The 12,730-nt window shown below is 25.6% G+C and overlaps 1 protein-coding gene across 1 annotated transcript; it reads left to right on the top strand.

The window, feature by feature from the left end:
• Positions 1 to 2,263: 2,263 nt before the first annotated feature.
• LOC111683620 (tyrosine 3-monooxygenase) lies at positions 2,264 to 12,288 on the top strand. The gene is made up of 7 exons (XM_023445713.2): positions 2,264 to 2,961; positions 6,117 to 6,228; positions 6,815 to 6,952; positions 7,066 to 7,152; positions 7,900 to 8,719; positions 10,199 to 10,325; positions 11,574 to 12,288. Exons 1-7 carry the CDS (start codon positions 2,893 to 2,895, stop codon positions 11,970 to 11,972), a joined length of 1,752 nt encoding a protein of 583 aa, XP_023301481.1. The 5' UTR covers positions 2,264 to 2,892; the 3' UTR covers positions 11,973 to 12,288.
• Positions 12,289 to 12,730: the final 442 nt, after the last annotated feature.

Below are 12,730 nucleotides of genomic sequence, written 5' to 3'. Positions count from 1 at the left end.
AGCAAAATATCGAAATTAATAAAAATCGATTTAATATAAAAATCTTTTTTCAATATTTAAATTTCATGCAGATGACGCGCGCGCGCTCTCTTAATCGTAAATGAACTCAGTGGAAGCTAAATGTAAAATACAAAACTGATTTTACACAAAGAAGAAAAAAAGCGAAAAATAAAAACAAACATAACACCTGTTAACAAACGTTCAGATCAAATCACTTAAACACCAACAATCAACCACACACTCACTCTCTAGACATTGCTACAGTCATTCATTAAGTCCAACAATTCAACTAAATGGTTTTTTCGTTCGACAATACCAACACTAAACAGATACTCGATACAGAGCACTAATATTATACAGAGCACTAATATTATTACAATTTAATAATCTGAACGTTGCTTTAACACCGAAACTGACACATTCATAAACATGTTACCAACAACAACAACAACCATATCAAAACAAACACTTGTTGTAATGTGAAAGGGAGATTCCGTGATTAGCACGAGTTCACAGAATCAGAATCGTAACAATTGGATTGTTTGTTTGTCTGTCCATACATCCCTAGTCTGTCTGTAGTATGTTAGTTAGTAGAAATGTTAATGACAGAATAAAAGACATTTTAAACATTATTCTATTGTATTTACACTGTTAAAAACAATTCTGTTCTCACATTAAGATTAAATGTAGCTGTAATTCAGGGGAAGGTGTGACAAATAAGCGAACACGGATTCAGTTTCAAAGGTTTCATGTTGAACTACAAGCACTTTTTGTACTAGAAGACTATAGATAAGACTATAGATTAGATTATGGACTAGACTATAGACTGGACTATAGACTAGACTATAGACTAGACTATAAACTAGACTATAGACTAGACTATAGACTAGACTATAGACTAGACTATAGACTAGACTATAGACTAGACTATAGACTAGACTATAGACTAGACTATAGACTAGACTATAGACTAGACTATAGACTAGACTATAGACTAGACTATAGACTAGACTATAGACTAGACTATAGACTAGACTATAGACTAGACTATAGACTATATATCATCTTTGTATATCTTCTAAATGCCGGAATATGCTCATAAATGATTTTGCTATTATTTACAAAACCTTTTCAGTCTTTCGTTTTCTATTTCAAAATGTATATTAGTTCTTCTATAATTGACCCATGCTGCCATAAAAAAGAAAAATTAGCATAAATATATGAGAAATATTTTGATTCTCATATTTAAATTTTTAATAGATCAAATAAAACTTATTAGTTTCTTGCTAAATTCATTACAATTCCTTTCACATTTTTCTAATAATTTTCAATTCCATGAAAAAGTTTGCTTTCCTAAAAGAACATTTTCTTCTTAGACAACCATCCCCCCTCTTTGGAATGGCATTACATTTTCTTAAAATAAACACAAAAACACGGTGTGATTGGCTATGTTACTCCTATGTCCGTCCGTTCATCTGTGTATTGTTCTGTGTAAATTTTACACAGCTTTTGCTGTCATACGTATAAAACTTGAACTTGATTGTTTAATCGAGTTGAGGATGGAGATTTTTTGTTTATTATTATTTTGATTTTCGTTATTATTGTTGCTATTGCGAGAGGTAAATCCCACAAAAAATTGAGTACAATTCACATAATATTGAACAGATTTGGCCTTTATTTTTGAAACACGAACGTCGATACGTACGTTTTTGTTGCTGAAAGCATGCGCTATAAAAAAAATCTCTTACGCACGATGCTAGGTGGTTCCCTAACGAGACGAGATAAAAAATGTGATAAACCAGATGTATGTGTGACGTAGTAATAAGTGAATGAATGAGTTCCAGTGAATAATAATTTATAATAAAAACTCTCACAGCGTCACAGCAAAGCAAAAAGATGCTTAAAAACAGAGTTTCTAATTTAAACCAAAACCTGTTAACAACAGAGCGGTATGCGAGTGAGTGTGTGTGTGTGTCAGTGTTTGCATTAACATGAGGCTAAAACGGACGGTGATTTTTATTTTCATTACCAAGAGCGTCAGCATGTGAGTGAGTGTGTTGATGTTTGTCTCCACGTTACTCATTTACCTGTTAATAAACTCTCTGTTAACGTTTCGGCTTAAAGGTTCGTCTCAACGTTTTGTGTTTTGTTGTGTATGTTTGTTTTTGTTTAAGTTTTTTTTTTGCTGTTAAGTGCAAAAACAGAAAACGTCTGAACCTTCTATACAGTGGTCGAGGGTATATAAGCAATGGGAGCTTGGTCATCGAGTATGCATTGATTCGCTATCATTCGCTCTAATAACTTGCTTCTTTGGTTGAAAGAAACGTTTAAACTTAAAACATTTTTTCAAAAAAAAGTTGTAGCCGATTGTTGTAATTCTTAGCTCTTCATATTATTGCTCTGGATATATTTTTTACGAAAGGATAAAAACGCGTATTTTTTTGTATTTAAACTCGCTTAACAAACGCAAAACGGTGTTTTTAAAGAAAAAAAATATAACAAGTGAAAAATATCCACGATAAATTATTAAACATAAAAGAAAGAAAAAAAGAAAAATTGTGTTTTTCCTGAAATTCTAAATAAAAAAAAACAAAAATTTTCCTTAATCTACAAAAGAAAAGCTAAACTAGACTTCAACGGCAGTATTGCAGATAATTTAACAAATAGAAGCAAGTCCTGTTCTACAAATAAGCAGTGAAAACCCAAGTGTTCCAAGTTTTCGAAGGCTTATTAATCTTATACAAAGAGAAATCAACAAAAAGTATTAAGTGTTTTTTCACTAAATAAATTTTTGAGATTTTTTTCTTAATAACAAAAAAGAAAATCTTAAATAAATACTTTAAATATTTTTAAAACTACATATCCTATAAAAACAACAACTACTATAACAAAATGATGGCTGTAGCTGCTGCTCAAAAGAATCGCGAAATGTTCGCTATTAAAAAATCATACAGTATTGAGGTGAGTTGTAAAAATTGTCCTGTTGAGGAAAATTTTTGAAAATTTAAGAACAAAAATTTTTAAATTTTTAAAGTTTTTAATATTTTTGCTTAAAATTGTAAAGTTTTTAAAATTTGGTTTTGAAATTTAAAATCTTTTGGAAATTTTCAAATTTTTCTTAAATTTTTCAAGAATTTTGTTTTTTAATCCAAATTTTGTTCGAAAAATTTTAAGTTTTTAAACTTGTTTATTTAAATTTTATTTAAAATAAGTATTTTTTTGTTTAAATTAACAAATTATTAAAATTTTATTTATTTTCTCTTTGAAATTTTTAATTTCTTAAAAAATTATTACTTTTTTTTTAAATTTTATTTAAATACAAAATTTTGAATTGAAAAGTTCAAGGAAATTTTTAAATAAAAATTTTAGAAAATTTTTAAATTAAAATTTTAAGATTTTTTTTATAAAAATATAGTTTTTTTTATTTAAAATTGGAAAATTTCTAAATATTTTGTTTCAGTATTAAAAGATTTTTTTTTTGAAATTTTCAAATTTTTTTTAAATTTTGAAAATATTTTTTTTAAATATTTGTTTTTTATGAAACTTTGTTTAAAAAATCTAAATATTTTCTTTTGAAACTTGAAAATTTTGTGAAAATTAGTTTTTTTTATGAAATCCTTAAAATTTTCTTTAATTTTGAAAATTAATTTCAAAAGATTTTTACAAATTCAAATTATACAAATTCTTAAAATGCAAGATTTTGTATTATAAATTAAAAGTTTTCTTAAATGACAATAAATTTAGAAATTTAATTTTAATATTTAAAAGAAATATTTCTTAAAAAAATTAAACTTAAAAAAAATTCAATTTTTTATTTGAAATTTTTTTCAAAATTTTAAAATATTAAAAGTTTATAAGAAAATTGTTAAGCAAATAAATTTTTAACCAAAGAATACTTTAAAATAATTTCAAAATTTTGGTTTTTCTCTTATAAATTTTAAAAATTCTTTCCCCTTTCCTTTCTTTAATATTTTAAAACTTTTTGAATTTATTGTTTTAAAATTTAGTTCAAATAAAAAATTTAACAACTTAATTAGTTATTTTATCTTTAATTGAAAATAAATTAAGACATTTTTTTTTAAAAAAGCCATAAAATCCAAACACCTAAAAGTGAAAGTGTTAAATTTTTCAACAAATAATAACCTTCAATAATTTCCCTATAAACTACTTAAAACTTAATTAATACCAAAAACCTATTTCATTTAAACAAAACTGTTGAAGAAAAAAAAATTCTTCAAAAATTTTTCCTAAATTTAAAAAAAAAAAAAAAAATCATGTCAAATCATGTTAGCTTTGTTTTTATGTCAAAAAACTTAATAATAAATTGTTTATGTTAATTTGTTTTAATATATTTTACCACAAGCCACACTTCTTCTTTTTTTTGGTATAAAAAATTTTAGTTGCTTAAAGGTGTTAATAAAGCTGTAAACATAATTTATAAATAAAAACCCCAATAAAAAAAGACAAAACAACACAAACAAAAGTTTTTTTAAATAAATATTTAATAAATAAATAGATGTTTAAAAGAAGATGGCATATTTTGAAAGAAATCCATAAATTATTTCTATTTTTCAAAAAAAAAAAAAAAAAACATAAACAAAAATCTTTAAATTTGCACGTACGCCTTTTAGAGGGCATTTCTTCTGCAGTTTAAACACACACACTCACATACATAGATACCTAAGTTTGTATCTGTAACTGTTGTTATCGGATAGTTGTTGTGTTTATATTTAAGCCGGCCTCATTAATAACTTAACAAGTTAATCTTAAACCATACTGTTACATATGTATGTGAGTTAAACAATATATTTTCAATAAACTTGTTTTATTGTTACTCCTCATCATATCATCATTATCATTCATTGTTGATGATCATGTATGATGATCAGTAGTTTTTTTTATTTCGAACACTTTCGTTTTCATTTTAAAAGAAATTAACCAGATTTTGTAACATTATGTGTTTTGTTGTTAAGTTATTTTCTTGCTTTAATAATAAACATATGAAAACAAATACTTAATAAAAAAAGAAGAAGAAATGTTATGTCATTGAATAAACAATGAATGATCTTTAAGACAGGCTTTTAAAATAATAAATAAAGTTGTTTGTTTAATAAAATTAAATAAATCTTCAAAAAGAAATAAGAAAAAACTTCTTTACTTAAGAATACCTAAAAGTAGGCAGTGATGATTGTATTAATATTTTTTAAATATTTTTCTTCAAACGGTTTAATAAATTCTTCATTAATCCTTTAAAATATTTTGAAAATATGTAAATTTCTTTTAAACTTAAGAAATTTGGCTTTTTCTTAATAAAATACTCCTAAAAATAGGCATTAGTTTTTTTAGAAAGTCCTTTAAGTTCCGTAACAACTAAAACACTTCTTTAAAGTTTAAGTTTAACCTTTAAAAGCCTAAAAGTAGCAGTAATTTTAATTTTTCTTAAGAAAACGAGTTTTTCCTTGCAAAACTCCTAAAAATAGGCATTAGTTTCCTTAAAAAGTCCTTTAGGTTTCATAACTAATAAAAAACTTTCTTTTTACTCTAAGAGTGTCTAAAAATAATTAGTTTTTTTTTTTGTAATGAGTTATTGATTTTTCCTTTAAACTTAAGAAAAATACACTTTCCTAACAAAACTCCTAAAAATAGGCAATATTTTACTGAAAATCCTTTTTAAAACAAATTAATTTAATTTTAAACAAAGCAGTAGGTATTTGTAATAGAAAACTTTAAAAATTTTTTTAAAAATTAGCTTTAATTGTAAACAATATCTTTTAAATTCCTTAAAAATTGAAAGAAAATAAAAAATGGCTCTACAAACACCTAAAAGTAGACTTTATATTTTAAACAAAATCAAAAAGACTTTTTCTTATTAAAGAAATTTTTATAAATTTCCTTAAAATTGGTTTAACATTTAAAAAAATTTTGAAAAAAAATTCTAGAAATATAATTTCTAATTTAAAAGGTTTAACATAGCGTATACTTAATAAGGATTAAATAAAAATTAAGCATACGCCTATAATTTTTAATAAATTATATTAATTTCTTTTTATTTATTTTTAAATTATTTAAAAATTATTATTAATTATTTCCTTATTATTTGATTATTTTCTTTACAGAATGGTTATCCCTCTCGTCGTCGCTCTTTGGTGGACGATGCCCGTTTTGAAAGTTTGGTTGTCAAGCAAACAAAACAAATTGTCTTGGAGGAGGCTCGCACTAAAGCCAATGGTGAGTTATATAAACACATTTTTCTATAAAAACACTAAACAAAGCAAATGTTTAAAAATTAAAAAAAAAATCGACAATAATCCTTAAAATGGTCTTTCGAACCCTTGAAAGAAGTTCTATACAAATAGAACTCGAATTGGATTCAAATTTCTCATATTAGTCTTTCTAAAACTATTAACAAATCAGATCTACAAATTTGGTCCTTCGAGTGGTGCTAAATGCTAAAATAACACAATTTGTTAAAGAAGTAGATTTCTTTTGTTTTTTTAACTTTGACTCAAATTTAAATAAAATCATATTTTTATAAAAAAAATATTGGTCCTACGAACCTTATAACAATTCCAAATTTTTTACAAAATTTTGCAACAAAATCAAAAATTTCTACTTGAATTATTGCAATAAGTTGTTAAGGATTCTTTCTAGAAGCCTAGCTTTTAAAGAACTTTCTAAAAACTTAAATTGTTGGTCCTTCGAGCTTTATAAATTATACTTTTTAATTGCTTTTGTTTTATTTCATTTATTTTATTGTTTATGTTTGATTTTTTTTATTAAATTTATAATTTTTAATTTTATTTAATTTTAAAAGATGGCACCTTGGAAGAGGCCATTTTGCAAGCCAAAGGTGAACATGTTCCAAATCAAGAACAAATTGAATTACAAGATGAACAACAATTAGAAAATCTAGATGTTGTTGATGACATCCAACAGCCCGTTTTTAATGAAGGTAGTTGTTTTTTTATTTTATTTTCATTTCATATTTTAATTTTATTAATTTATTTTTTGTTTTATTTTCTTTTCATTTTTAATTTGCTTTTTATGTTAACAAAAAAACTAAAGATGATAATCATGATGATTTACCAGCTGACTTAGAACAAACTCAGGAAAATGATTCGCAAGAATCAACAGATAAAAATAATACAGAGGGTAAGCTTTTATAATGAATTTATACTTTTACATAATGTAGCTTTTAAAGTTTAAAACGATTTCATTTCTCGGTCTTAATATCAAAGAAAAGAAAAAAACAATAATCCCATAAAATATGAAAATAAAAGTTATTACAATAAATGCGATTCTTTTAAATCTACTTAACATTTAACATTTTCACTTAATTTAATTCTTTTGTGACAGAATTTTCATTTCTTTTTGCCATATTTGCCACTCAAACCTTTCTACTTAAACACACGCTCACTTACACACACACAGCCAAAGCCATCTCTAAGAAGTGAAATGGTAAATTGTTCATTTCCGTTTCCTTTTAATGTATTTAACATTGTATAAGTGTAAGCTTTGCTAAAAATGTATGTATGTGTAAGTGTGTGGGTTTAGTTACATTTAAAATCAAGTTGCTGATGTTGATGTATGAGTGTTAAAACCATAAGTCTATAAAAATCTTATATTATTACAATATAATACCATAACTCCCCACTTTCACCTAACACTTAATGCAACAATTGTTAGTCCCCCCCATGCCTTTTTTTAAGGGCTAAGTTGTGAGTAGTTAAGGTTCATAGATTTAATATACATTTGAGTGCTAACAATAATCATATTTCTCATTCGTCATGTCGACTTGCTAAACGTGCCAGGCATTTATATTAAAAAAAAAATAAAAATCTAGAAATAAAACGAGATTTTAATCCTTTTTTTCCTACAATTTATTGCAACTATTTTTAGATGCTGGTTTAACTGAAGATGAAATTGTCTTGGCCAATGCTGTATCTGAATCAGCTGAAGCTGAAAATGTCATGCAAAATGCTGCTTTGATTGTACGCCTTAAAGAGGGTATTACCTCTTTGGGTCGTATTTTAAAGGCCATTGAAAACTATCATGGTTCCATACAACATGTAGAATCACGTCAATCACGCTCTGATGGTGCTGATCATGATGTTCTAATCAAATTGAACATGACTCGTGGCAATCTATTGCAATTGATACGATCTTTGCGTCAATCGGGCTCTTTCAGCAGCATTAACTTGTTGGCTGACAATAATATCAGCGTTAAGGCACCTTGGTTCCCCAAGCATGCCTCCGAATTGGATAACTGTAATCATTTGATGACTAAATATGAACCCGATTTGGATATGAATCATCCTGGTTTTGCTGATAAAGTCTATAGACAACGTCGCAAGGAAATTGCCGAAATTGCTTTCGCCTACAAGTATGGCGATCCCATTCCACACATTAACTACACCGAAGTTGAGAACAAGACCTGGCGTTCGGTTTTCCGTACAGTTAAGGAATTATCACCTAAACATGCCTGTGCTGAGTATCGTGCTGCTTTCAAGAAATTAGAAGATGAGAATATTTTCGTTGAGGAACATTTGCCTCAATTGCAAGAGATGTCGGATTTCTTGCGTAAGAATACCGGTTTTACATTGAGACCAGCTGCTGGTTTATTGACTGCTCGCGATTTCTTGGCCTCATTGGCCTTCCGTATTTTCCAAAGTACTCAGTATGTGCGTCATGTTAACTCACCCTATCATACACCAGAACCGTAAGTATTTTTGTTTTTTTTTTTCTTTAAAAAATTATAAATCAAAGTGTTGTTTTCTTTAAATATTTTAATTATAAAAAATTTTCGGAAAAATGTTAAGAACAAATTTTTAGAAAAAAATCTTTGTGAAATGTGAGAATTTAAACAAATTTTATACAAAACCCTTTTAAATATTTGACTTTTACCTTAATTAAAAAGAATTTTTAGAAAAATTTCAGTTTTTCATGAAATTAAAGCAAATATTTCAAAAAATTCAACCTAACCTCAAAATGAAAATTTTTAAAAAGCTTTAATTGAACATATGATTACAAAATACTGATAGAATTTGCTTATTATAACAACATACAAAAGAAATCTTTTAAATAAGTCTGACTGAAAATGAGATATTACAAAAAGTTCAACCTAACCTCAAAATGAAAATTTTCAAAAAAGCTTTAACTGAAATTAAAAATACAAAATATTCAAAGTAATTATTAATTATATCAACATACAAAAGTAATTTTCTTAAAAAGTCTGCCCATAAATGAGATATAACAAAAAGTTCAATCTAACCTCAAAATGAAAATTTTTAAAAAACTTTAATTTGACATAAAAATATAAAAAAACTAATAGCAATTGTTAATAACAGCAACATACAAAAAAATTTTCCTAAAAAATGTTTAAAAAAGGAAAAATTTCCAAAAATTTCACTTAACCTTAAAAAATGAAATTTTCAGAAATTTAGTTTTCCTTCTTTTTTGTTAAAACAAACCTCATTAAAATTTTTTTTAAGAAAAAAACCTAAATCAAGAGAAGATCTTTTTAATTTCATAAAATTTGTCGCTTTAACTAAAACTTTTCTTTAACAATTTCCATTTTGTTTGTGCTAACAAAAGTTGATATAGGAAATTTGCTTGACATCGTCAGAAAAACTTCTATATATTGTTTTAAGCATAAATAATTTCCTTTTTTTTTTTCTTTGTTCATTTAAATGACAGCAACACATTTTAGTTTCCTTAACCTCAGTCTTAATACCCATAACTCACACCCCTCCTCCCCCTCTCTTTTTGTTACTGGCAATTGAATTGTATGTGTTTTTTTTTTGTTTTTGCCAAAAAGAACAAAGAGAAACCTCATAATTGGCCTTTAAGAGAAAGTGATAAAGGACTTAAAACTATAAGGCAGTTAGATGTATAGATGTGTTAAGGAAAAGGGGTGTTTTGGGGCTGACTAAGAGAATAAGCAACAAGTAACATTTTCATATATTATAAAGCACTTGACTTGACTCCATTAGGAAAATAATTGAGTTATTTAATGCTATTGTTGTTGTTGTTGTTATTTACCCTTACTACTACTGTTCGATAGGGCTAGGAAGTCTATTAGTTTGAAAACTGTAAAAGCTTTAACACTTTGTACATATAATTTTATTATTAATGTAAATTTTTTTTCATGATAATAATGAAACTGTTATTTAATATTGAACACATTTTCTATTTACAGCGATTGCATTCATGAATTGTTGGGTCATATGCCTTTGTTGGCTGATCCCAGTTTTGCTCAATTCTCACAGGAAATTGGTTTAGCTTCATTGGGTGCTTCGGATGAAGAAATTGAAAAATTGTCCACTGTAAGTATTTAATTTTTTTTTCTATCATTTTTGCTTAATATAAATTGTTTTTGTTAATTAACGAGTAAAGTTATTAGTGAGTTACCAAAGATGTTAAAAAAAGTTTAAATTGAAAATTTATTTTATAAAAATTAATTGAATATATTGAAAACTTTAAAGTTTATTTTTAATTTAAAAATTCAATTGATTTGTTAGTTATAATTTAATTTTGTTTTTTTTAATTCAAAAATTCTTTATTAAAACTTTGATTTCTATGGAAATATTGAATGTATTCAATCTAACCTTAAAATTAAAATTTTGAAATTAAGCTGTTTTAAAGCTTTTAAAAACACTTATCCAAAAGAATTTATTATTGGAAGTAAGATCTTATTATCTTTCTTAAAATTTTTCTCAAATATTTTTATAAGAAATTTAAATTTTGTATAAATTTTTGCTTTAATTCAACTTGAACCCGAGATTTTAAAAAAAATTCAACTTAACCTCAAAAAAAAAATAATAATAAAAATATTAGAATTTAAAATAGAAATAGTGACAAAAATGCTCCTTCAAAATCAACTTAAATCCCAGGACAGGTCCAACTTCACCTCTGTAAAGAAAACTTGTTTAAACTTTGAAATTTCAAACAACAAATCCTTTCAATTCAATATTATATTTCAAACAGGAAAAATCGTTTGAAAAAAACCCTTCACTTTACATTATTAAAACAAATATTTCAGTTTTTTTCTTTAATTCTATTAAATGACCTTAAAAAACTGTTTCATATTGTTTTTGTTGTTGTAGTCTTTTTTTTAATAATTATTTGTTTTAAGCTACTGCAATTATTTTGGGTGTGTTTTTTCTTTGAACAAAATTATTTTAAATTTCTAAGCCAAGTTTAAAGTTTTATTATTAAAAAAACTGTGGCATGGCTTTAGTTACCCCCTGCTCAATGGCTTAAAAGTCAAGTTCGCATTTAAAAGCCAAAAAAATAAAAACGAATATTTTAAGAATTGAACAGCAACTGGTTAAAGCCAAGAAAAAAAAAACACAAACGTTTAAAAATTTAGAAACGCTTAATACTGCACTTGTAATCTTGACTTAAATGTGCATTTTAAAAAGTTAAATGAAAAAAAAAAAATGTTTTTTTTTGAAATCAAGGTTTTATTCATTAAAAAACTAGAATCTAGTTTAGTTTAGAAAAACTAAGAAAAATCTAAATGTTGTTGTTGTTATTTATATATAAAAATATCTATTTTTGTTCATTTAAAGGTCTACTGGTTTACTGTTGAATTCGGTCTCTGCAAAGAACATGGACAAATTAAAGCTTATGGTGCTGGTCTTTTGTCCTCCTATGGTGAATTGTTGCATGCCATTTCCGATAAATGTGAACATCGTGCTTTTGAACCTGCTTCCACCGCTGTACAACCCTATCAGGATCAAGAATATCAACCCATTTACTATGTAGCCGAAAGTTTTGAAGATGCCAAAGACAAATTCCGTCGTTGGGTATCCACCATGTCTAGACCGTTCGAAGTGCGTTTCAATCCTCATACTGAACGTGTAGAAATCTTAGATTCGGTCGATAAATTGGAAACTTTATTGCAACAAATGAACACTGAAATTTTACATTTGACCAATGCCATCAATAAAATGCGTCGTCCCTTTTAAGCTCTCTTTTACACAGACCCTTACACACACACACACACATACACAGCGAGAGAGAAGTGAGAGTTTAACCTTAAAACGTAGCTTCAGTTTTATTTGTTTTTTTTTTTTTAAAGCTCTTTTGTTATAATTGTTTATATAATTTTGTGATCCTTTTTTTGTATTTAGTTTAAATGTTTTGTTAATTTTTTTTTTGCCTTGAAATGTGTTTCATTTAACCCTCAGAAAAAAAAGTATTAAAAATTAACTTTCTTTAAACTTTTAGCAAATTTAATTCAAAACAGTTACGTTTAATATAATAATAATCATTTTTTTTAATAATATTTAATTAATTGCAAAACTCTTGAAAGACCCCTTGAAAGTATTCTTTTAAATGTACAATATTTTATTATTAATATTTTATTTTTTTACTCATAGCCAATCAATCAATCATTTCTGTTTATTTTCCTAAACTTTTTAATTTTATAATTTAACTTTGCAAAATTTTTTTTCTAGCATTATTTTGTCATTTAATTTTATTTATTTTTTATAATTTTTAGTTTCTTTTGTTTTATTGTTTATAATTAATTAATAACTATTATTGGACCAAAAAATCCTTAGTTTTTAAGTTCTGTTCTTTTTCTTTCTTTCTTTTGTTCTTTTTGTCTACTTTTGCAAAATTTTAATTTGTTAAATATTGTATTATTGTTTTAGTTTTACATAATTTTATTTTGGTTATATTTTCCTTAAACTTTTTGTCTTTGTATTTTTCTTACCTCCAA

Source organism: Lucilia cuprina, chromosome 5 (genome assembly GCF_022045245.1).
Source record: "Lucilia cuprina isolate Lc7/37 chromosome 5, ASM2204524v1, whole genome shotgun sequence".
Lineage (NCBI taxonomy): Eukaryota > Metazoa > Arthropoda > Insecta > Diptera > Calliphoridae > Lucilia > Lucilia cuprina.
Note: the sequence above shows the minus strand (reverse complement) of the source record. Positions and strands in the feature narration are given on the sequence as shown.